Consider the following 27,743-nt stretch of genomic DNA (forward strand, 5'->3'; position numbering starts at 1 on the left):
GTTTATGAAACTTACTGGCAGATGAAAATGGTGTGTCTAACTGGGACTCGATCTTGCCTGTCATGGGCAATACTCACTTGTGCTGGGTATCCACATATGACTCATAACAACCATTCACAGTTTCATTTAATTCATTACCTCTCTTCTATTCCATTGGGAAAACCACTGAAGGACACTGCATCCATTCAAAAAAATACTTTAATCAAGTGCCCCTAAATGTTACAGCAATGAAAGGACCTGAGTGAATGCTTGTAGACTTTTCACTAACCTCCATTCCATTCTAGCTTTCAGCGTGCTGAAGGATCTTTAGACAGCAAATTACAGGCTACTAGTATACTTTGCAATCAGTGACAGGCAATTTGACTGTGTAAATCACAATATTCTTTTATGAAGATTGGAATGTTATGGTGTAAAGTGAAATACTGCAAAATGGTTCATATTGCATAGCTCTGACAGGAAACAGAATATTTCAACAGGAAAGAATCTCATATTAAGTTATTAGGCATCATCTATGTAGGAACTAATTACAAGTGGTGTCCCAAAGATTCCATTTCAGTGCCCTTACTTTTTCTGGGGTATATCAATGACCTTTTCTCAGAAACTTTTTGCATATGATATGTACATTGTAATAAATAGCAAATCAAGTATAGTTTATAAAAATCAGTTGATGGAAATTCCTTGACATTAATACATGATTCCTAGTCAATTATTTGTCCCTAAACACTGGAAAAATTATTCACTATATGCAGTTCAAAACTTGTAAAAGGACACAGTCCCCCCCTCCCCCTGCCACTCCCTCTGTATGTACATACAATATGATAAGAAGCAGATTAAAGATACTGACTGTCTTAAATTCTTGGAATTACAACTTAATATGAAGTTCAACTAGGAGGATCTTGCCAAAAAATTGCTGAAGCACCTAAACAAATTTTTATTTACAACATGGATTGTGTCACATGTAGATTATATAGAAATGAAAAATCTAGCATACTATTCTTACTTTCATTCCATAATGTCATATGGGATCATACTCTCTCCAGTCTTAAAGTAGGACAGAGTTCAGCATCAGCAGTTTACTGTTTGTACACAAATTCTGTACATTGTTTAGTTTATTGGTGTTCTTACATGCTTCTATATATAACATAACCATTAAAATTAGTAAATAGAACTTTATGGCCATGTCAGTTGTTGGCTTACAATTCCATGTTGCACTCAAAAAATTCTTTTAATTCACAGAAGGGATTGGCAACAAGCCATTTAGTTAATGTTTTCCTAAATTCACACACTGGAAGATACTGTAGCATCTGCAGAAGCTTATTATACAATTTATGGCCCACTAGGTTATAGCTGTTGATTGACTTTGATAATCTATGGTATGCCATATGTATGGAGATATTTTTTCTTGTGCTGTGACCATGAATATTATTTCTACATTTCACTTCATGTAGATACTTTTTTTGTATAGGATAACACTTGGTATACATACAGATTTATAACAGTTGTTATTTTACATTCAGAGAACAAAGGCTTACAATGTGTTTTATGCTGGAAACATGTAATGTATCTTGATTGCTTCCTTCTGCAGAAGCAATATGTTTTGAACATGGCATGAGTTTCCTGAGAGAATAAGTCCACATAACATAATACTTTGAAAAAATGCAGAATAAGATGTTGTAACATAAGCTGTTGGTACACATTTCATAAGACATCTTAACAAGTAAATTACTCTGGATAATTTAACACTAATGTATTTTATGTGTTGCTTCCATGACAATTTGTCATCTAAGTATACTCCCAAGAACTTATATAAAATGGATCATTAAAAGGACTTTTGTCTTTTAGACTAAAAACCATTTTCTGCATTTTGCTCTCATTCAGGACAAACCCATCTGACATGAATCAACATGGTACTTAGGCAAATGTATCATCAACACAATCTTTTAACTTATTTAGATTATTGTTATAGTTGAGGAAGGTACTGTCATCTGCAAGTAGCACTGTACGGGAACTTATAAAGGAGGGTAGGTCATCGATCATGATCAAAAACAACAATGGTCCCAACAGAGATCCCTGCAGAACTCCCACCTTTGTTTGTTTATTGGTAGACTTTTCTGTGCTAATACACACAACTTGCTTATGGTTTTGGAGATAAGACTTTAGTAGCTTGATGCTGTTATCCCAGATGCCATAAAAATGGAGTTTCTGTAGAAGTGTGTCATGACGTACACAATCAAATGCTTTATTCAGGTCACAGAAAGTGGCCTGAGCAGATCCCTCTTCCTCAAACACTCCAGGAACATACTTAATTACAGAGTCTATTGCATCTACCGCTGATGATTTTTTTCTAAATTCAAATTGTGCTACACTAAATATTCTAAGTTTTTCAAAATAAGCAGACAACTGATGGGAAATGATGTATCTATTATTTTGGCCATGACTGGAAGTACTGATATTGGTTTGAAACTAGCAGCTCCTCTGGAAACTGTCCCTCAGATAAACATTTATTTATGCAGTGAGTCAGTGGATAAACAATGGAATCAATTACTTTCTTCAGCAAATTGCACTATCTGATGACATAAAGTTCCTTACTATTTTAATGCAGTACTAGGTGTAACCTTAGAGAAAGTGAGAATATTGTTGTAGGGTGTCCCATGATAATGTTTTTCTAAGAGTTCTGATGGACTTGTATGAGGCTTACCGATGCCACTGCTTACTTCCTCCACAGGTTTAATAAAATAATCATTAAACTCCTGTGGAAAGATATTGATTTTGACCTTATGTGATTCTCTGGGAATGATATTTATGAGACTCCAAGCAGTTCCACATTTATTGTTAGACGTCTCAATGTACTGGGCATTGTGCAACTTTTTTGTTTCAATAACTGCTTTTTATAATCATTTCTCCATCGTACACACAAAGATTTTGCATCTTCATACTTGTTGTTTTTGTTGTTGTTGTTGTTGTGGTCTTCAGTCCAGAGACTGGTTTGATGCAGCTCTCCATGCTACTCTATCCTGTGCAAGGTTATTCGTCTCCCAGTACCTACTGCAACCTATGTGCTCCTGAGCCTGTTTAGTGTATTCATCTCTTGATCTTCCTCTGCGATTTTTACCCTCCATGCTGCCCTCCAATACTAAATTGGTTATCTTCATACTTAGTATTATTGTATGTACCTAACAGCATCATTACATGATATTTCTTATCAGACAGCATTTTAGCATACCAAGAATGTTTTTTACACCTTTTTACAACCCGTGTCTCTTACTTTACATTTTCTAATGGGAATACTGTTATTATATATTTGCAGAAATGAGTTAAAGAATGATTCAAAATTTATCTTAAGTGACTCATTATTTGATAGACAAGGATTAGCATCATTTCTCTGGGAGGACCAATCTCTATCTGCAATGGTTTTCCTGAACTTGTCAGTTTTTCCAGTAGCTGTTTATTTTCTGTGTTTAATAGTAGTTTTTATTTTGTTTTAAGTGCAAGAGTGTTTTTCAGTAATTTGTGCAGAGAGAGTTAAGTTTGTACTGTAGTTTTCTAACACTGTAATCATTAGTGGTGATTTATTTACATGATTTATTTGACCTTTGTGAGCTGCTGCTTCTTTCTTAATTAACCACTGATTGACTGGTTAGCAGATTTATTCCTGACTTCGTATAGATTTATGTAGTAGGAAACTGAGGCTGTGTATGTTGTGTGTGAAAACATGGAGAATTGGTCATTGCCCAGAAGCAGCTAGAAGCTGCATTGGCCACAACTGAGAGGCTTCAGACTGCTGTCCTAAGCTGTGGCGATTTTCAGGCACCAGTGGTGGAAGCTGTGCCACCTCTGGCACTACTGAAATCCGCAAGCAGTCCTAATGTACTGAGTCTTCTGATGTGCATGATCTGAACAGGGTATCTTCCCCCAAGGGTGAATGGTTGACTGTGGTGGTTCACATATCTCTGGACAGAAGGCAAAAGTGGGTACTGAATGCATGATGTTTGTAACACATGTGAGCCAGCAAGGGATGTCTCATCTGTTGGGCTACAGGCCACTTTTTCTGCTAAGTCTGGAGAATCACAGAGAAAGGGTTTGTTGGATATTGGGAGGTCCAGCGTTATATGGATAATGTAGCTTCTCAGACAAATAGCACAAGGACCAGGAAAGGAGGCCAGTGTAGAGTTGGTATGGAAGTTCTCATCCAAGATGTGGAGCATGCTCTGCCGCCAGCTACTGACTGCATTGGGTGCAACCAGCTGCAAATAGTGGCTCATATCAACATGAATAATGAATACTGATTGTGTTCTGAGACCATCTTTGTAACCTTTCAGTGGTTGGCTTTGTTAGTCCAGTCAATGAAGGAAAATTAGGGTAAATTTTATACTGTGGTATGGAGGAAGGGGGGTGTAATGAATAATGTACAAAAAATCCAGACTCATGGGATATGAGTGTGGAGGTGGATGGAAATTTAAAGGTAACTTTCTTTTGTTTTTTTCTTGACTATCTCAAAAACTACAGATTCTGGTGAAAATGTTTCCCATTAAAAAATTGAAGTACAATAGATTTCCTACAGTAAAGGTCTTATTCATTTTTTCTCTAGGGCTAATAGTTTCCACATTGCAGGGGATGAATAAATCACAGATTAATGAAAATAGTGATTTAAGATTACAAAATTCATGTATATTGCTAAAAATGTTGAGTTAAGAACAAAAATTATTGTACCACATCTAGCTGGAGAAGAACTGTATGAAGGGATAAACTACATTCTGAAGGTGTAACAGGGTAGGAGGGTGGGGGCGGAGGTTAGAAGCATGAGGGAAGATAGGTACCTGGTTGTGGTCATGGATTTCCCTCCATCATATGTCTGTGAAATGAAGAGCAAGCAGACAATTCCCTATTCTCTCTACTGCACTACATCACAAAAAGCAACTGCAGGGTATTTCACAAAGTTATAGCAACCCTTCTGAAGCTCACATTATAATCACTGATACAGAGTGGACATATGCCCAGAGGTGTTTATTTTCCACAAAGCATGTCAGCAGTACGTGGAATACTGATATGATTTACTGATAATACTAATGGAAGAAATACATATGGATAGAATCTACATAAATCTTTGCACACTATTCTACAATGCTAGGGGGAAACTAATTCTTAGTGATTATGTATGGTAGTTGTAGCATTATTACAGCAAAGGCAACTTATCTATCACAAGTACTGCTCACTCACTAACGATGTGAATTTCTCAATCTCTGTTATAGAGTGTATATTTGTAGTGCTCCACCTCAATAAGTCAATGCGCACTACATGCAGTAAGAAGGTACTATGATAGCACAGCATGCGAAGCTTGAACATGGCAATTATTAAATTAGAGGAGCCCCTCCTTGGGACCTGTCATGAATCACCTACAGAGATAGATGACATATCAGTTACAATGTTCCCAGAGAACATTTGTCCTGACTGATTAATGTTGTTGTTGTTGTTTTCTTCAGTCCTGAGACTGGTTTGATACAGCTCTCGATGCTACTCTATCCTGTGCAAGCTTCTTCAACTCCCAGTACTTACTGCAACCTACATCCTGCTGAATCTGCTTAGTGTATTCATCTCTTTGTCTCCCTCTACGATTTTTACCCTCCACACTGCCCTCCAATGCTAAATTTGTGATCACTTGATGCCTCAGAACATGTCCTACCAACCAGTCCCTTCTTCTTGTCAAGTTGTGCCACAAACTCCTCTTCTCCCCAATTCTATTCAATACCTCCTCATTTGTTATGTTATCTACCCATCTAATCTTCAGCATTCTTCTGTAGCAGACTGATTAATACAATGTCAGTAAACTGCTAGAGAATCCATCATGAGATACCAGAATTAATATCACTTATTGAAGGTAATAATGCCCAGAGAGTATTAAAAACAGGAATTTGGTTAAGACCAGAAGTGAACAGAAATAAAATCCTAAATCCTGACTGGAGCATATATTGCAAGCATAGCCAATGCTGCACAATATTTACTGCAGTGAAGAATTTCATTATACCTAGTGAGGTTAAACAGATTCCAAATACAAAATAGTCTGGGTAAAAGTAAGCATCAAAGTTGGATCAAACATGATAAATGGATGCTTTTATAGATCCCATGGGATAGGAGCTGTAGTGTCAGAATGCTTCAGAGAGAACTTACAGAATATTATTAATGACTTCCCTCATCATGTTGTTGTAATAGGGGATGATGTCAACTTGCCAGGTTCAGATTGGGAGATTATGCCACCAAGACTGGTGCCAGAGACAAGGATTTGTGTGACATAATTCTGAATGTCTTGTCCAAAAATTACTTTCAGCAGAGAATTAGAGAACTAACTTGTGAAGATAATGTCTTCAACCTCCTAGCAACAAACTGACCTGAACTTATCAAGTCATTTGACATAAAGGAAGGTATCAGTAATCTTAAGGCAGTTATAGCAACTGTGCCTATGGGCACAACAAGGTATGTAACGAAATGTGGGAAAATTTTTTGCTTAGCAAGAGTGACATGATACAAACTGAAGAGTATCTGAATAGTCAACACTAAATATTTAATGCTGGAGATAAAGAGGTGGACCACAAATGGGAAAAATTCAAAAGCCTCATTCAATATGCCTTAGACACATACATGCTGAGCAATTTTGTGAGAAAAGGGAAAGATCCACTGTGATTCAATAGCCATGTTAGGAGATTACTGGCTAAACAAACAGAACTTCATCCCCACTTTAAGTGAGATCAGATCCTGGAAGACAAATAGAAGCCAAAGTGTGTGCGAGAGGAGTGATGCAAGAAGCATTCAATTAATTTTGTGGTAACATTTTTGGCAAACGTTCTGACTACTAATTCTAAGAAGCTGCCATCAGTGTCACATCTGCTGTGCAGCGAGCTACATTAATTTAAGTATTAACTGTATTTTTCTTACTTGTCACTTCTTTTTGCATGTGTTTTTGCTTTTAGGAAGCTTTAATTGTCGAGTGCTAGTAATAGAGTTCCATAGATTTCATGTTTGTTTTGAATACAGTCAGAGAGAGACCCTTTAGTCAGCCATAGTGCCAGCAGTGCTAGTGTTTGTTTTGAATACAGTCCAGAGACAGGTAGTGCTATTTTCATTGTTTTCTACAAGAAGTGTATAGTAACCACTGTTTAGTCAACTATCAGCTGCCTTTAGTGAATTAGCAGTCCAATTAAAAGTTAATTAACTCTCTACAGTAAATTGATTTCTTAGGATGGATAGGATGTGTGACTGCTGTGCATGGATGCAGGAGGAGCTGGCCACTGTTCGCGAACAGCTGAACGTGTTGATGGCCGCGGTCAGCCGTCTTCAGGTGCTGCCTCGGAGTGTAGCGGCAGTGGAGAGTCTGCTGCGTCGCATGGTACACCCCAGGTGTTACATGCTTCACCCACTGTCCCTGCTGTCGAGACACCTTCGTGGGTACGGGGTGCGGTTGGGCCACCCTCTCCCCAAGGGGAGTGTCAGGTTCAGCGGTTTTCATGGCGCACAAGGCGGAGGGTCAATGTGGAGGCTGGCCATGTGGCATCGCCCACTCTGCCTGCGAGTGGACATGTGGCCACTCTTTCAACAAGGTCCAAGCAGGCACATGGGGGGAGGGGTTTATTAGTGATTGGGAGCTCCAATGTTAGGCGGGTGATGGAGCCCCTTAGGGAAATAGCGGAAAGTTCAGGGAAGAAGACCAGTGTTCACTCTGTCTGCTTGCCGGGGGGTCTCATCTGAGATGTGGAGGAGGCCCTGACAGCGGCGATAGAGAGCACTGGGTGCACACGACTGCAAATTTTTGCTCACGTCAGTACCAATGACTCCTGCCGTCTGGGTTCAGAGGTCATCCTCAGTTCATACAGGCAGTTGGTCTTGCTCGCGGGGTGGAATCTGAGCTAACTATTTGTGGTATCGTTCCCAGAACCGATCGCGGTCTTCTGGTTTGGAGCCGAGTGGAAGGCTTAAACCAGAGGCTCAGAGAATTCTGTGGAGATCTGGGGTGCAAATTTCTCGACCTCCACTTTTGGGTAGAGAAATGTAGGGTCCCCCTGAATAGGTCAGGCGTGCACTACATGCAGGAAGTGGCTACAAGGGTAGCGGAGGACGTGTAGAGTGCACATGTGGGTTTTTTTAGGTTAGAGAATTCCCCTCCTAGATTAGACAAGACGCCTCCTGAGATGCGGATGTCTCTATAGGCCCCCTGGCACAGCAGCTGTTGTGGCTGAACACCTGAAGGATAATTTGGAAAATATTTCGAGTAGATTTCCCCACCATGATATGGTTCTGGGTGGAGATTTTAATATGCCAGATATAGACTGGGAGACTCAAACGTTCATAACAGGTGGCAGGGACAAAGAATCCAGTGAATTTTTTTAAGTGCTTTATCTGAAAACTACCTTGAGCAGTTAAACAGAGAACTGACTCATGGCAATAACATATTAGACCTTCTGGTGACAAGCGGACCCAAACTATTTAAACAGTTAATGCAGAACATGGAATCAGCGATCATAAAGTGGTTACTGCATCGATGATTTCGTCCATAAATAGAAACATTAAAAAAGGTAGGAAGATTTTTCTGTTTAGCAAAAGTGACAAAAATCAGATTTCTGAGTATTTGATGGCTCAACACAAAAGTTTTGTCTCAAGTACAGATAATGTTGAGGATCAGTGGACAAAGTTCAAAACCATCATACAATATGCGTTTGATGAGTATGTGCCAAGCAAGATTGTAAGAGATGGAAAAGAGCCACCGGGGTACAACAACCGAGTTAGAAAACTACTGATGAAGCAAAGGGAACCCCACAGCAAACAAACATAGCCAAAGCCTTGCAGACAAACAAAATTACGCAAAGCAAAATGTAGTGTGAGGAGGGCTATGTGAGAGGCGTTCAATGAATTCGAAAGTAAAGTTCTATGTACTGATTTGGCAGAAAATCCTAAGAAATTTTGGTCTTATGTCAAAGCAGTAGGTGGATCAAAACAAAATGTCCAGACGCTCTGTGACCAAAATGGCGCTGAAACAGAGGATGACAGATTAAAGGCCGAAATACTAAATGTCTATTTCCAAAGCTGTTTCACAGAGGAAGACTGCACTGTAGTTCCCCCTCTAGATTGTCACACAGATGACAAAATGGTAGATATCAAAATAGATGACAGAGGGATAGAGAAACAATTAAAATCACTCAAAAGAGGAAAGTCCGCTGGACCTGATGGGACACCAGTTTCATTTTACACAGAGTATGCGAAGGAACTTGCCCCCCTTCTTGCAGCGGTGTACCATAGGTCTCTAGAAGAGCGTAGCGTTCCAAAGGATTGGAAAAGGGCACAGGTCATCCCCGTTTTCAAGAAGGGGCGTCGAACAGATGTGCAGAACTATAGACCTATATCTCTAATATCTATCAGTTGTAGAATTGGAACACGTATTATGTTCGAGTATAATGACTTTTCTGGAGACTAGAAATCTGCCATGTAGGAATCAGCATGGGTTTCAAAAAAGATGATTGTGTGAAGCCCAGCTCGTCCTATTCGTCCACGAGACTCAGAGGGCCATAGACACAGGTCCCCAGGTAGATGCCGTGTTTCTTGACTTCCGCAAGGCGTTCGATACAGTTCCCCACAGTTGTTTAATGAACAAAGTAAGAGCATATGGACTATCAGACCAATTGTGTGATTGGATTGAAGAGTTCCTAGATAACAGAATGCAGCATGTCATTCTCAATGGAGGGAATTCTTCAGAAGTAAGAGTGATTTCAGGTGTGCCGCAGGGGAGTGTCATAGGACCGTTGCTATTCACAATATACATAAATGACCTGGTGGATGACATCGGAAGTTCACTGAGGCTTTTTGCAGATGATGCTGTGGTGTATCGAGAGGTTGTAACAATGGAAAATTGTACTGAAATGCAGGAGGATCTGCAGCAAATTGACGCATGGTGCAATGAATGGCAATTGAATCTCAATGTAGACAAGTGTAATGTGCTGCAAATACATAGAAAGAAAGATCCCTTATCATTTAGCTTCAGTATAGCAGGTCAGCAACTGGAAGCAGTTAATTCCATAAATTATCTGGGAGTACGCATTAGGAGCGATTTAAAATGGAATGTTCATATAAAGTTGATCATTGGTAAAGTAGATGCCAGACTGAGATTCATTGGAAGAATCCTAAGGAAATTCAATCTGAAAACAAAGGAAGTAGGTTATACTACGGTTGTTCACTCACTGCTTGAATACTGCTCAGCAGTGTGGGATCCATACCAGACAGTGTTGATAGAAGAGAGAGAGAAGATCCAACGGAGAGCAGCGCGCTTCATTACAGGATCATTTAGTAATCACAAAAGCGTTATGGAGATGATAGATAAACTCCAGTGGAAGACTCTGCAGGAGAGATGCTCAGTAGCTCGGTATGGGCTTTTGTTGAAGTTTCGAGAACATACCTTTACCGAGGAGTCAAGTGGTATATTGCTCCCTCCTATATATATCTTGTGAAGAGACCATGAGCATACAATCAGAGAGATTAGAGCCCACACAGAGGCATACCGACAATCCTTCTTTCCACGAACAATACGAAACTGGAATAGAAGGGAGAACCGATAGAGGTACTCAAGGTACCCTCCTCCACACACCGTCAGGTGGCTTGTGGAGTATGGATGTAGATGTAGATGGTCTTAGGTAGAGCCAGTAATTGCATTAAAATCTTCTATTCAATTACTCATTGAATATAATGGCGCTAAGACCTAAGACATCATGGCCTTCTGAAACTATTTCACTGCAGAAGATCATAATATGACTACTCCTTTCAATTATCATATCAATTCTGAAACAACTTAAACTGTGGTATGCTATTGTGGTATACAAAGTCAACTAAAACTGCTCAACAGCAGGAAGACAAATGGATCAGATGAGATATCCATTAGGTTCTACATAAACTATGCAAAAGAACTTGCTCCTCTTCTAGTTGTAGCTTATCATTATGTTGCTGGAAGTATGAAAGTTATCTACAGGTTGTAAAAAAGCACAAGTCATTCCTGTTTTCATGGAAAGCTAACAGACATGTGTGATTATAGGTTAATATCACTGACATCAGCCTGTGTAGAGTTATGGAGCAAGTTTTAACCTCATGCATTATGACATTCTTTGAGAATGAAAATGTATATGAAAATCAACATGGATTCAGCAAATAGACATCTTGTGAAACTCAGCTCACTTCATTCATCCATAGGTTGCCAAGCACTGTAGACAATTACACTCAAGTTGATGCCATGTTCATCATTTCTGGAAGACATTTGGTACTGTTCTGCTTACTGAGAATTGGGCTAGATTTGTAATCAGATTCAGGACTTCTATGGGGATATAATTCAACATGCCATTCACAACTGAACAAATTGACAAACATAAAGGTAATTTCAGGACTATCTCAAAGGCGTGTTACAGTGCCGCTAGTATTTAAAATTTATATTGATGATGGAGTGGATAGCAGTGGAAGCTCTGTCAAGTTATTCACAGATTATTATATTGTCTACAGGAAGGTTTCAAGATCAGATGACAGCAGTAAAATGCAGGAAGACATGCAGAGAAGTGACAATAGGTCAACAGACTATCAGTTGACCCTGCACACTGCAAATACAGCACGCAAATAGGCAAAGAGAGCCATTACAGTTTGATTACACTACTGGTAACAAATCACTGGAAAGTGTAACTACTGTAAAAGACATAGGATTCACCATTCACAGAGACTGAAAGTGGAATAAAACAAACAGTAGCAAAAGTACGTGCCAGAATGAAATTCTTTGGAAGAATCTTTAGGAAACTTCATTCATGAAAGATGTAGCATACAAAACACTCATTTGACCAGTTTATAAGTTTGGGACACTTACCAAGTAGGATCAGTAGAAGAGCTAGGGAATATCCACTAAAGAGTGGTGTGTTTCGTCACAGTATTATTTTGTCAATGTGATAGCATTATGAAGATGCACAACAAACTTCAGTTGCTGATGCAACAAGAGAGGCATTGCACATCATGGAGAGGTTTATGTTGCAATTATGAGAGCATAAGGGCAAAGTAGAGTGAAGCAATATAGTTTTTCCACCCACATATGTCTCACAAAATGATCACAATAAGAAAACTGAAAGAATTAAATGTCATACAGAGCTTTACTGACAAATAATTTTTCCCATGCACCATTTTTGGATGGAATAATAGGAAACGGGGGAAAAGACAGTGGTACTAGAAGTATCCTTCAGCACACGCTGTAAAGCGGTTTGTGGAGTATAGATAAAGGTGTAACTCATCAAGACAAGCTCAAGACTTTTTTGTCCAAAAATGTATAACACAAATTATTTGTGTTGTGAACTCAAGAGCATACAGAAGAGACCTGTTCAAGGAACTCGGGATACTAACTACTGCTTCTCACTATATTTATTGCATAATTAAATTTCTCATTAGTAATGTGCATCTCTTTCAAACCAGCAGCTTGATTCATGGAATCAAAGAAATAATCTTTACAAAGTCACTTGCTTTGGTCCAAACCAGTTTACTCATGACCTCACATTTCCAATAACACATACACTGTGTATTCTTGTAAATGGATAAATAAAAAAATGTACTAACCAAGTGGTGGCAGGTGAACAAACACACAAAAATGTTTAACTTTTACAAGCTTTCAGAGGCAGTGGCTCCTTCTTCTGGCAGAAGAGTTGAAGGGGAAAGAAGAGGGATGGAGGAAAAGGACTAGAGAGTTATAGGGAAAGGGGTACAGTTCAGGAAAGGCACCCAGAACCCTGATCAGGGGAGACTTACTAGATGGGAAGAGAAGGAAAGACTGATTCTTGGGGACAACACTAGATGAGATTTGAAAATCTGAGAGCTTAAATATGGAAGGTAGGGTAATATGCAAGACAGAGATTACTACTAAAATATCATGCATGAATTAATAAGAGTGAAAAACTGAGTGTCTTGTGTGTAACAGAGTCAGGAGGGGGGACGGTGAAAAATAGACAGATCACAAATTGAAAGATGTAGAGATTGAAGGAATTGCATGAAATAAGGCCAGGTGGAAGGTGAGAACTAAGGACATGTTCTAGTGCTAGTTCCCACCTGCGGAGTTCTGAGAAATTTTTGTGTGGGGGAAGAATCCAGATGGCACACATGGTAAAACAGGCACTGAGATCCTGACTGTCATGTTGTAGAGCATGCTCCACAACAGGATATTATGTGTTGCCAGTATAAGCCCTCTGACTATTGACTGGGTGGTAGTCATACCTATGTAAGAGCCTGAACAGTGTCTACATGACAGCTGGTATATGGCACAAGTCATTTCAAAGGTGGCTCTTCTTTTGACAGTATATGTTTTGCCAGTTACAGGGGTGGAATATGTGGTGGTAAGAGGGTGCATATGGCAAGTCTTGCAGTTGCGACAGTCACCAGGGTTGATGCTATAGGGTAGGGAGATAGGTGCGGAAGGATTATAGGGTCTGATGAGCATATTGTAGAGATTGGGAGGGTAACAAAAAGCTATTCTAGGTGTGCTGGGCAAAATCTGAGACAGAATGGACCTCATTTCAGGGCATGATTTTAGGAAAACATGGCCTTGTCCAAGTAGCTGATTAATACATTCAAGACCAAGATAATACTGGGTGACAAGTGATGTGTTCTGAAGGTGTTTTTTAGAGGGATCAGCAGTACCAGGATTGAATGTGATGGCCCAGGAAATCTCGTTTTAAACTAGGCTGTTGGGATAATTACATCCTGTGAAAGCTGAGGTGGGAGTGGTGGGAGGGGTCTGCAACTGAACAGATGTGTTTGCCTCAAATACCAAGGCCATATGGGAGGGGACATTTGTCATGGAAAGTATGGCAAAGTATAAAGTTGATTAAATTGAGCAAGAAGGATATCATAGGCCTGGAAACAGCCAGGTGTTGACTGAGGGATTGTTCAGCAGCAGACAGATCATATATGTGGGAGATATTGGTACAGAGGGAGATAGCAAGGTGTATGATGGGAGTGGGACAGGCATAGATTTCAGATGATCTAGGAAATGGTTGGTATCTTTAAAATATTAGGGAAGTCTTTGTAGTATGAGTTGCAGGTATTGATCAACTAAGGCAGATATACATTAAGTGGGTGCTTTGAAGCCAGCAAATGTAAAATGGCCAGGATGATTGGGATTGTGGATCTTAGGAAGAAGGTAAAATGTGGGGGTGTGTGGTTTGGGTGGGGTAAGAAGTTCTATGGATTGAGGTGTAAGTCTTTGTAAGGACCCTGACGTTTTTAGGAGAGCCTGCATGACAATTTGAATGACAGGGATGGAATCTTGATGCCAGATGCTGCATGTACAGGTATCAGACAGCTGTGGTGTAGACCTTCACTAACATGCTCCTGTCGGTCAAGCACCACGGTGGTAGATAATTTGTCCATTGGGAAGATAAAGATGGAGTCATCAGGTTATGTAGAGCCTGGAGTTCTACAGAGGACAGATTAGGGTCATCTAGTCAGGACCTGAGGAAGGGTTGTGAAGCATTGTTGGGTGTGAGGAATTCTTGGAAGGCTTTTAAGGGATGATTTTGAGGCAGTGGTGGTGGATCAAGATGGGATCATGGTCATAACTGTTCAAGGCAAGATTCAAAGTCAGGTTTGCTGTTGGAAAGGTTTTGTGATTGTCTTGCAAAGTGATACTTCCAGTTGACACTACTTGTAAAGGAAAGTAGGTCCTTCACCAAAGCAGCATGGTTAAATGCAGGTTTAAGGCTGAAAGTGATAACCATGGGCAATACAGATAATTTCCTTCATGTTGATCTCATCCTCTGAAGGCCAGGTACACACTTCTGTCTACATTAAACCTACTAACAACAGTAGTTACATTTTGACAGTTGCCATCTTGAATGTATTAATGAGTTACTTCAACAAGGCCATTACTTCTTAAAATCAAGCACTGAAGTGAGACCCATTCTGTCTGAGATTTTGCCCAGCACACCTAGAATAGCTTTTCATTGCTCTCCCAATCTCCACAATATTCTTGTGAGACCCTATACTCCTTCTGCACCCATCTCTCTACCCATGGGTCCTACCCATGTGACCATCCCCACAGGAAGACTTGCCTTGTGCACCCTCCTATCACCACCTACTCCAGCCCTGTAACTGGCAGAACATATACGATCAAAGGGAGAGCCACCTGTGAAATGGTACATCATATACCAGCTATTATGTAAACCTTACATTGGTGTGACTACTACCCAGTTATCAGTCAGGATGAATGGGCATAGGCAGAGGGTGTATACCAGTAACACACAATATCCTGTTGCAGAGTGTACTCAACAACATGACAGTCATCACCTCATGTGCTATCTGGATTCTTCCATCAAATACCAGTTTCTCAGAACCCTGCTGGTAGTTTCTCAGAACCCTGCTGGTGGGAACTAGTGCTACAAGATGTCCTTGGCTGTCACCACCCACCTGGCCTTAATTTACATTAATTCCTTCCACCTCAGCATTTATTCACAGTAACTACTCCTTTCTTCACTCCATTTTAATTCCATCTCAGCGTTTCTTCACAGTACCTACTTCTTTCTTCACTCCATTTTAGTTTTCTACATCTTTCATTTTCTGACTTGTCTATTTTTCACCATCCCCATCCTACCTCTGGTACATAGAAGGCACTCAGCTTTTTCACTCTTATTAACTCATGCACGATGTTTTAGTAGTAATCTCTGTCTTGCTGTCATATCTCTCTGGCTGTCACCACTCACCTGGCCTTAATTTACATTAATTCCTTCCATCTCAGCATTTATTCACAGTAACTACTCCTTCCTTCACTCCATTTTAGTTTTCTACATCTTTCATTTTCTGAATTGTCTATTTTTCACCAACCCCTTCCCACCTCTGGTACACTTTTATTAACTCATGCATGACATTTTAGTAGTAATCTCTGTCTTGCATATTACCCTGTCTTTCACGTTTAAGCTCTCAGGTTTTCAAATCTCATTGAGTGCAGTCCCTAACAATCAGTCTTTCCTTCTCATCCCATCCAGTAAGTCTCACCTGATCGGGGTTCTAGGTGACTTTCCTGAAATGTACCTCTTTTCCTAAACCTCTCTAGTCCTTTTCCTCCATCCCTACTCCTTCCCCTTCAACTTTTCTGCCAGAAGGAATTACTGGCTCTGAAAGCTTGTAAAAGTGAAACCTTTTTGTGTGTGATTTTCATCTGCCACCACCTGGTGAGTAGGTTTTTTATCTATCAATTTACATTATATTGTCAGTAATTGATTATTTTCATTGTTACACTGTGTGTTCTTGTTTGATGACATGTTCTTCAGAATCTCCTTAGAATGGATCTATGAAAAAAGTACATTTGATTTAATCAGTCTTAGGAGGCAGAAATTGTGAACTTCCAAGTGCTTCAATAATGCTTAAGGATCACCTTGGATGGCAGACATTACCTCATGGGGCATGTGACTGGCATCACTCTAAATTTGAACAATGGTAAAACATTTTATACAGTGATGAGACATCCAATGGAAAAGAATATGTTCAAAAATCACTGATTGTTTGGTTTGCTGAAAATCATATCTGGAAAGAGAGTCATTACAATATGATCTGTCCTTGTGCTCTACCATGGCATTTTGTTGGATATGAAAATTTCATGGAAACAAATTCAAAGGCCATCTGAGTGTGAGAACTAGCTGTATGAATGTGACAGATCATTTAATCAGTATTTGTGGTGAGCAGAGAAGCACTTTTTCAAAAACAGTAGATGATACCTTCTGTCCTTCCTAGAGTCCAGAACTTCACCGTAGATAACCAAGATGAGGCAGAATGAAAACTACATGCTAGACCCCTCAAATGTCTACATAAATATCTGACTTCAACAACATATATATGCCATATCATTTCCTAACAAACCTGTGTATTTTGTGAACATAAACATGTTCGTAAGACTTGAGATAGCCATAAAGGAATATGCCAATCAAGGACATACTCAGCAAAAGGGGAGAAGGAGGAGAGCAGCTGCAACTCCCCCCCCCCCCCCCTCCCCACCCCCTCCGCCATCTCTACCCTCTTTCACAGAAATTTATGACATTTGCACATCCAAACTCACATTTTGCCCTGTTACACACAGCCAGAAGACATATCAGTTCAGTTTCAGTTTGAAGAATCTCAGAACATCTACTAAGCCATTTATTGTGAAATTGCAAAACTACTGCAGCATTCACCACTTCTCTCCTTGCTACCAAAACTGGAAAATGACTCTGGGTTCAGAAAGTTTCTAGTAGTACTGTACCTTTAATTCATAACGCTTTCACCTATGTCGTCATTCAGTGGTGAAATAATGTTATAAAATGTGAATATAGCAAGTGTATCTGAATGCAGCTGAAAGTTACCTGCCTGACAGCACAATAATACATACGAATCTCACTCTCCTCACAAAACTCTCTCAGTTAAGTATTTGGTAGCCAGTAAGTAGCAATATCCTACTAAAGTGGTAGAATTAGTGTATCTGCTGGTTTGTAAACAGAGTTCTCCTATGGCTTAGATTTTTATTTTCTTTTAAAATTGTTTATCACTTCCTGCACCCATCCCTCTTCCTCGCAACTAAAATGAGGCTCACACTTCTCCTCCTTACCTCAGTTTCTTGGTACACTCTTGATATCAATACATATTTGACACCATTATATAGAATATATTCAATGCAAAATGTTAATGCCAGTTGTAAGTGCACTTTTTTGTTTTAGTTGAATTAAATTCATTGAAATGAAATGAATGTAGTCAATAGGAACAAAGTCAGTAAAGCTGCAGCAGCATGAAATGATACAGGGTGTTTCAAAAATGACCGGTATATTTGAAACGGCAATAAAAACTAAACGAGCAGCGATAGAAATACACCGTTTGTTGCAATATGCTTGGGACAACAGTACATTTTCAGGCAGACAAACTTTCGAAATTACAGTAGTTACAATTTTCAACAACAGATGGCGCTGCGGTCTGGGAAACTCTATAGTACGATATTTTCCACATATCCACCATGCGTAGCAATAATATGTCGTAGTCTCTGAATGAAATTACCCGAAACCTTTGTCAACGTATCTGGCGGAATGGCTTCACATGCAGATGAGATGTACTGCTTCAACTGTTCAATTGTTTCTGGATTCTGGCGGTACACCTGGTCTTTCACGTGTCCCCACAGAAAGAAGTCACAGGGGTTCATGTCTGTCGAATAGGGAGGCCAATCCACGCCGCCTCCTGTATGTTTCGGATAGCCCAAAGCAATCACACGATCATCGAAATATTCATTCAGGAAATTAAAGACGTCGGCCGTGCGATGTGGCCGGGCACCATCTTGCATAAACCACGAGGTGTTCGCAGTGTCGTCTAAGACAGTTTGTACCGCCACAAATTCACGAAGAATGTCCAGATAGCGAGATGCAGTAATCGTTTCGGATCTGAAAAATGGGCCAATGATTCCTTTGGAAGAAATGGCGGCCCAGACCAGTACTTTTTGAGGATGCAGGGATGATGGACTGCAACATGGGGCTTTTCGGTTCCCCATATGCGCCAGTTCCGTTTATTGACGAAGCCGTCCAAGTAAAAATAAGCTTCGTCAGTAAACCAAATGCTGCCCACATGCATATCGCCGTCATCAATCCTGTGCACTATATCGTTACCGAATGTCTCTCGTGCAGCAATGGTAGCGGTGCTGAGGGGTTGCCGCATTTGAATTTTGTATGGATAGAGGTGTAAACTCTGGCGCATGAGACGATACGTGGACGTTGGCGTCATTTGGACTGCAGCTGCAACATGGCGAATGGAAACCCGAGGCCGCTGTTGAATCACCTGCTGCAGTAGCTGCGCGTTGCCCTCTGTGGTTGCCGTACGCGGTCGCCCTACCTTTCCAGCATGTTCATCCGTCACGTTCTCAGTCCGTTGAAATTTTTCAAACAGATCCTTTATTGTATCGCTTTTCGGTCCTTTGGTTACATTAAACCTCCGTTGAAAACTTCGTCTTGTTGCAACAACACTGTGTTCTAGGCGGTGGAATTCCAACACCAGAAAAATCCTCTGTTCTAAGGAATAAACCATGTTGTCCACAGCACACTTGCACGTTGTGAACAGCACACGCTTACAGCAGAAAGACGACGTACAGAATGGCGCACCCACAGACTGCGTTGTCTTCTATATCTTTCACATCACTTGCAGCGCCATCTGTTGTTGAAAATTGTAACTACTGTAATTTCGAAAGTTTGTCCACCTGAAAATGTACTGTTGTCCCAAGCATATTGCAACAAACGGTGTATTTCTGTCGCTGCTCATTTAGTTTTTATTGCCGTTTCAAATATACCGGTCATTTTTGAAACACCCTGTATCTGTGAAAACTGTTCAGCAATTCTGAACTTACTTGCATTCTAATGAACACATAATGGCAAATGGAAATTTGTGGTGCAGTAGTACTTGAAATGAGGTTTTCTGCTACTCATGAGCCGTTACCTTAATCATTAGGATACCTGAACATGTTTTCAGTATGGACTCAGATTTCCATGATCAATGACATCCTTCTAATACCACTGGACATATCTTTGAATCAGTATATGTAATTACACATACTGGTATGTCTGATAAGGTCAGTGGGCATGGCGTGGAGTGTTGCATGTGCTGATGCCAGGTCACACAGGCAAACACATTTAGGCCAGCCACAGACCATCTTGGCCTTGCTTTGCCCATCTTGCTGATGAGTACTATATGCTCTTTGTTGGACTTATTAACATAGCCTTGTGATACTTGGCTATTTTCAAAGTAATTACTTCCAAACATCAGGAAACCTGGATTTGAATCCTGGTGTGGTGCGAAATTTCATTAGTTATTATGTATTCAATATATTGCTGCTTCAACAATATGAATGGTTTTCATGCTGCTGCATCTCTGTTGTTTTAATCCCCATTGACTACATTTCACTTCAATTTATTTCCCTGTGGCACAATAACCATGGTGCCACATCATATGCATTCTCCCAGCAGTGATTTTTCTTCTGGTTGTATTATTTGGAATAGTAGAAGAAAGACATAAGTGACAAAGAAGTTCAAGTCCCAGTGTTGCACATATTTTCTTTTGACAACCATTTTCACTTAGTGCATTATTACTTTACAATTTCCTGAATATATCATATTGCCTTTAGTAGTGTAACTTAAAAATTATCTCATGAGAGGAAATAAAATATGATTAATATGCTAGGATTTTTTGTGTACACATTAATGTGTTAAGAGAGAAGTAGTAGTATCATTTACAAATTATGTCATAAGATAACAGGAAATAAAATATGATTAATATGCTATGATTTGTTGTGTGCACATTAATATGTTAAGAGAGAATTCTCGCTGTGATGCAGGATGACACGCTCATTTGCACAGTTAGCAATTTTTCCTAGAATGTTTTTTCTTAATGTTCCAGTGTTACTGCAACATAGATCTGGGACATGTAAGCCACATGTATTTGCAGTTGCTATTCACTTAGTTCACATGACATGTCTGAAATCTTCAAGCTGTCACTTTTGTGTACTGTCCTGAATGTTTTTCATCTTTTGTACTTGTACTAAGACAAAATACTGTCTACCAAAACTCAATTTATGCAAATTACATAGAAAAACTACTGTACTGTATGTCTGGGAAGTCATGATATAATTATGTTAGATGTCTGGATATTTATTCTGGTATTTTGAAACACAGTTGTTAGGGATGTGTGTTAGTAATTTTATATTATTGTTTACATGGTTATGGAGGTGGGAGACATGCATTGTAACTTCTCTAATAATAGCATTAAAAATGTAAAAAAAAATGAAGAAAATTATTAAAATGGAATAATGTTATCACAAAGACAGCTTGATGCCTAGGTACTGTTATTTATATTATACAGTCATTATTAATGTGTTAACTACTGTATTTCTGCAGTAGTGTCACTCTGTCTCATAAAAAATAAGTACTATATTTAGTTAGATCAGAGATGTATTTGAAATGTGTAAAACATTGTATATCTACAGTAGTGTCATTTTGTTTCACAAAATTTCTCATATGGCATCATGCAACACTCTCTGAGAGGGCCATGAATTTGAAATCCTCTCACAGAAGCCACATGAACAAAAATAAAATAAAAACTAAGAAAATGTTGGTAACTACTGTGGGAAAACTACACATAGATGTCGTCAAAATACTGTAACTCAAAAAAGAGCTGTCAACCAGGACAGAGACTCCAGAAAAGGGGTTAATTTTTTAAGACATTCATTAATTTATTGTTTTGAACAGCACCCAGTTTAATTTTTGCTGTATTTCTTCAGTAGTATAAAATGATGTGTAAACGTCTATGGCTATAGCAGTGCTCTACAGAATATGATGTGATACAGTCTCATTGCAAATTAATTTTTCACATATAGTAACAGCAGAAGTACTAATTTTGCAAGTGTGTTATGTCTTATGTGTTATAGAATTTGTTTATCTTAGACGAAAGATTCTGTACAGTTTTGTTACATATGAATGATTAAAAACCTTATTCAGTATCATGACTTTGTTTGTTGTAAAATTTTGATCAACAGTGGCTTTCTTAATGTTAATTATAATAGAAAATCTGAAACAGAAAATAAACACTTGTGTAACTATTGGACCACATAACAGTCCCAAGCAGATGAAATATTGGCAATAGAATGAATAAAGATAACCATTCACTATTTAGTGTATGTGCTGAGTGGTAGGTAACCACACAAACAAGACATATAACATGGTGGTCCAGCTTATGAACTTGAATTCTTCATCACATAACACAGATACACAAAGCTACATCACTGAGATCTGATTGGGATGGGGGATTGTGTTAAGTAGAACAGGTTAGATGCACAAGAAAGAGTAGGTGGAGGAAGTGGCAAATCGAAGGTAGGAGCATAATCTCAGGAAATGGAGAAAGTTGTAAGTTACCAGAGGAAGAGTCAGTTGTAAGTGCAGCCATATCTCATACCAATCCCATTGCAATTTGTGCCCATGCTTTTATGCGGATACATTAACCAAGCAGCTGTCCAGCCAGATGACATGGCCACTGCCAAACTATATTCACAAACATGTCAACAATTCAAAGGCAGAATGACATTGAGCCCAAAATTGTCAACGTCAATCACTACTTCACACCTCATACCATGTGGAGCCTCTTCACTTAAAATCAGCTTCCTGGAATTGGGTAGGTGGGAACTGCCTTCTCTCACTTGGGTTCTACAGTCCACACTTGTATCAGTTTCTGCTAGCCCCTGTTTTTCAGCCAGCTCTGCCCCAGCTACTACTACTTTCTGTTCCCCTTCAAGTACAAAATTCTTATTCCTCCCTATGTCACTGTGCCTCTCCCACTTTATTTTGATTCATAAGTCTTTATATCCATTATTCTTTTCCTACACTGTTACCACGATGTTTTACCTCTTCCATTATCTGATCCTACTTGAACCTTCCTCCTACCCCTACCCTCCTACACCCATCCTCTACTAGCTGCCTATTTCATTATGTGCTTCTTAACGTTCCTATCCACTATGCCCCTCCAGCTTCTTGTCTCCACTGTGTCCAGCTTTCCAGCTCTACCTAGTTGGGCTGTAGCATCAGAACAATGTCACTGTGTTTGCATGTGTGTGTCTGTATGCTTCATAAGAAAACACAGACTCAATAGCTGAGCGACCGTACTCCAGTTCTTTCCCTATATGGAAAGTAGCTACCTTCACTTATAATATTGACTGTATTTCACCCAGGATATGCCAGTATCATCAAAGAGGTTGTAACTCTAAAATAGACACACACACAGTGTTAGGACATAAGCTAGTATCTAGGCTCAACACATGCAGACACATACACTTCAAAACAGAATGAAAAGGTCACCTTTCCAAACCCAGTAATTGTCTCCAACTGCAATGCAGAAGTTTGAAATTTGGCTCAAAGGTGCCTACAACTTTCCTCTGTAAATGTGCAAAAGCGTGGTGCCATGCGACATCACCCTGATGAGAGAGAGAGAGAGAGAGAGAGAGAGAGAGAGAGAGAGAGAGAGAGAGAGAGATGGATAGTGAAAGGGGGACATACAAGTGAAAATGAAAGGATATCTTCATTTTCATATATAAGTTCACTACTTGGTACAGCATATGTAAGAAGCAAATTTTCCAAAATTATTTAATTGTGTGTTTTTAACGTCTAATTCTTTGACATTTTGACAGAACTATGGATGACAACTGATAATGCTTCAAACTATAGCTTATTTACCTGCCTTCCAGCTTCATTGTTATGCAGGTTCATCTTTGTTCTTATGCTCCACGCTCTTTTATTTTTGGTAGTGGGTGGCTTCACCTTCTCTGCTGCATCAACAAATCTCCGAGCAAAGTTCAGACCAAACTGCAAATTGTCACTGAAAAGAAAATTTAGATTTGTAAAAAAATAATATGATATAAAAATTACTTGCTCGTATGGTAAAGTAAATGTTATAATGCAGTGAAATGAAATGTTTCATTCCATCTGAAAGATATCTACATTTATACATAAATGAGCGTGCTTTAAGAAATTGAGCATTTCATTTCATAAATTATTAATCAACTTGAGAACAATTTTGGTTCCACTGCAGTCATTATATGCAAAGAAATATGTATTTCTAATATTTGTATTTATTGTGACAGTTAAATTAAGAACATAAATTTTATTTTAATCTCAAATAAATTCTTCGTTGATACATGGCAGAATATGGTAATAAGATAGAAAACCAAACACTTACTTAATATTCAAAAAAATTTGTATTCACTCAACAACTGGTATTTTGTTTTTGTCTCTCTTTTGTTCCTGTTACCATATTCTGTAAACCACAGACATTCTTCAGCTTCTTTTTCTTCTTCTTCTTATTATTATTATTTTGAAGACAGTAACATATTTAATGATCTGGCATAACTTCATGTGATGTGATTCATGCAAAAGCTACTGTGTATCAATTTCCTGAAAAATGTTGCTTAGCAGGATATGAGATAATATACTGGGAGGAATGCTACAATTTGAAAGTTTTTAGTTATGCAATAATTTTTTCTGGCTACAGAGATTTCTGTGTGAACGTAAAACTGGCAAGGTTGTCAGTCTACACCTAACCAGGAAATTTTCAGCCAGCCACTGTGGCGGAGCGGTTCTAGGCACTTCTATCTGGAATGCCACTGTTGGTACAGTCGCAGGTTCGAATCCTGCCTTGGGCATGGATGCGTGTGTTGTCCTTAGGTTAGTTAGGTTTAAGTAGTTCTAAGTCTAGGGGACTTATGACCTCAGATGTTAAGTCCCATAGTGCTCAGAGCCATTTGATCCATGTTTTGGAAATTTTCACATTGGAGGGATGCACCGAAAGAAACACACTGTCAAAAGTTTAGCTGTGATGGTGCACTGCAAATATTTTTTTATGTTAAAATTTCTCATTTTTGCTGCATGAAGAATCACTTACAACAGTGGTTTGTATAGCCTTTGCTGCCTAGCTCCGAATTGGCGCCTTGTAGCGCAAAGTCGAATGCACACACACGTGAATTCTAAGCACTTAATCATATTGAAACCGCCTCACATCATTAATTTTTTGGATAACTTGCAGTTCATATCAACAACTAAACTGTGGCAAATGTAATTGTTCCACAAGAGACTATCAAAGGAAAGAATATCAAGGCATTGTATGATGTTACATTACAGACAACTTCCATCAATCGGGACTTTAATTTGTCGACATTAAATATTTTATAACTAGCCTTGATCTTATGATACTTTTGAAATATGTATATTTTTCTGACAATGAAACTATTTCCTTCATTAATTCCCTGCAGTCATTACAAAAATGCAAAACATCTATTGGATGAGGGACACAAACATTTTCATTGCATGAAGCAAACCTGATAAAAGAAAAATGAAAGCAATATTTCAGTCCCTATGTTGATTAAGAAGAATGATGCAATGTTGCTTCAGACACGAAAATCATGCAACGTGTTCACATATTCGAATATGAAGTATCACCAGCTGTATAAGGGAATGCCAGCAATGAAAATTTCTGTTGGCATGCATGCATGTCAGAAGGAAAACTACATCACTCTTCTTAACAATTCAGGCACTGCAATATCATATTTATATGGCCATACCAAGCAGAGACTTTCAATTAAAATGTCCTCCCCTATTCAAGAATTACATAATGTGTGTACAAGTATTGGTTGTGACGCAGGAATGACGATGTATGGCAGTTTGGGTCAGGCTGTGAGTCACATGTACATAAAGGTACATGCATACATTAACACTTACTCCATAGATTATGAATACGATATTTCATAATTATGTGGAATGTGCCACTTGAACACAAGTTTTCCTTACACAAAATAATAAATTAATTTTTTTACAGTTAGGGCCTACTACTTCATATCTAAAAATTCATCTATTGAGTAGAAGGAGTTGTCATTCAGAAATTCTTTTAATTTGTTACTAAATGTTGGTTGGCTATCTGTCAGCCTTTTAATGCTATTTGGCAAATGAACAAAGATTTTTGTGGCAGCATAATTCACACCTTTCTGTGCCAAAGTCAGATTTAACCCAGAATAGTGAAGATCATCCTTTCTTCTAGTGCTGTAACTATGCACTTTGGTGTTATTTTTGAATTGGGATGAGTTATTAATAACAAATTTCATAAGTGAATATCATCAGTTCCTAAAATAAATGTCTGCAGGGTGATCTTGGGTAGGATATAGCTATTACTCTGATTACACGCTTTTGTGCAATGAATACTTTTTCTCTTAATGATGAATTACCCCAAAATATGATGACATATGAAGGCAGTGAATGAAAATAGTCATAGTAGGGTAATTTAGTGATATGTTTTTATTACCAAAATTACCAATAACCCTAATAGCATGAGTAGCTGAACCTAACTGTTTCAGCAGATCATCGATGTATTTCTTCCAATTCCATTTCTCATCCATGCACGCACCAAGAAATTTTGAATATTCTGCCTTAGCAACAGACTGCTGTTCATAATCTACATTTATCGATGGTGCTATGCGATTTACTATACAGAATTGTATATACTGTGTTTTCTCAAAATGTAGTGAGAGTCAGTTTGCAGAGAACCATGTGACAACTTTTTGAAAGACATAACACAGAATTTCCTCAGCTGATTCTTGTTCGTTGGGTGTGATTACTATGTTTGTATCATCAGAAAGAAGAACTAGCTTTGCATCTTCATGACTACAGAGTGGCCTGTCATTAATATATATTAAGAACCATAAGGGATGCAAAACAGAACCATTCTTGATACCTCCCCAGTTAGATGACTCTGCTGAGACTGAATTCTTCCAGTTAAATATGAATTAAACCATTTGTGCACTGTCTCACTCATATGACAATACTTAAGCTTATCAAGAAAAATTTAATGATTCACACAATCAAACAACTCTGAGAGATCACAAAATATCCCAATGGGTGAAATTCGGTTATTCATTGCATTTAATATCTAATCAGTGAAAGCATATATAGCATTTTCTGTTAAAAAGTATTTCTGAAAACCGAACTGACATTTTGTTAGTACACCATTTTTACAAATATGTGTGTATGTGTGTGTGTGTGTGTGTGTGTGTGTGTGTGTGTGTGTGTGTGTGAAAACTGCTGAGGTCATCGGACCCTAGACTTACACACTACTTAAACTAACTTATGCTACGAACAACACACACACCTATGCCCGAGGAAGGACTCGAACCTCTGGCAGGAGGGGCCATGCAATCCGTGACACGGTGCCTCTCACTGCGTGGCCAATCTGCACAGCCTTACATATCTACATCTACATCCATACTCCGCAAGCCACCTGACGGTGTGTGGCTACTCTTGAATACATTACTTCTTCAAGAATTTTGGATAAAGCTGTTAGAAATGACATTGGACAGTAGTTGTTGGCATCATACATATCCCATTTTTTATGCAATGGTTTAACAATAGTGTATTTCAGTCTATCTGCAAAAAATGCCCTGTTTCAGTGATCTACTACATATGTGGTTGAGATTCCTATTTATCTGTTGGGAACAAGCTTTTAGTAGGCTGTGGGAAATGCCATCAATTACAACTGAGCTTTTACTTTTGAGTGAATTTATTATTTTCCGAATTTCAAGTAGGAGAGGTGAGTAGAATTACAATTTTATCAAATTGCATAGGTATTAGAATGAAATTTTCACTCTACAGTGGAGTGTGTGCTGATATGAAACTTCCTGGCAGATTAAAACTGTGTGCCAGATCGAGACTCGAACTCAGGACCTTTGCCTTTCGCGGGCAAGCGGTGTACCGACTGAGCTATCCAGGCATGACTTACAGCCTGTCCTCACAGCTTTCATTCTGTCAGTACCTCGTCTCCTACCTTCCAAACTTTACAGAAGCTCTCCTGCGAACCATGCACAACTAGCACTCCTGAAAGAAAGGATATTGCGGAGACATGGCTTAGCCACAGCCTGGGGGATGTTTCTGGAATGAAATTTTCACTCTACAGCAGAGTGTGTGCTGATATGAAACTTCCTGGCAGATTAAAACTGTGTGCCAGATCGAGACTCGAACTCGGGACCTTTGCCTTTCGCGGGCAAGCGCTCTACCGACTGAGCTACCCAGGCACGACTCACGCCCTGTCCTCACAGCTTTCATTCCGCCAGTACCTCATCTCCTACCTGTGAGTCTCGGTCCGGCACACAGTTTTAATCTGCCAGGAGGTTTCATATCAGCGCACAC

At 39.1% G+C, this 27,743-nt stretch overlaps 1 protein-coding gene across 2 annotated transcripts in view; it reads right to left on the reverse strand.

Annotated features, from left to right (window-relative positions):
- Positions 1-27,743, reverse strand: part of LOC126183507 (protein Wnt-16-like) — an 836,736-nt gene that overhangs the window by 51,823 nt on the left and 757,170 nt on the right. For both annotated transcript variants that reach the window (XM_049925556.1, XM_049925555.1), the window contains exon 4: positions 23,253-23,394. In XM_049925556.1, the coding sequence (XP_049781513.1) occupies positions 23,253-23,394 (142 nt within the window). The remainder of the gene's footprint in view (positions 1-23,252; positions 23,395-27,743) is intronic.

The sequence above is a fragment of the Schistocerca cancellata genome, chromosome 4, assembly GCF_023864275.1.
Source record: "Schistocerca cancellata isolate TAMUIC-IGC-003103 chromosome 4, iqSchCanc2.1, whole genome shotgun sequence".
Classification (NCBI taxonomy): Eukaryota; Metazoa; Arthropoda; class Insecta; order Orthoptera; family Acrididae; genus Schistocerca; species Schistocerca cancellata.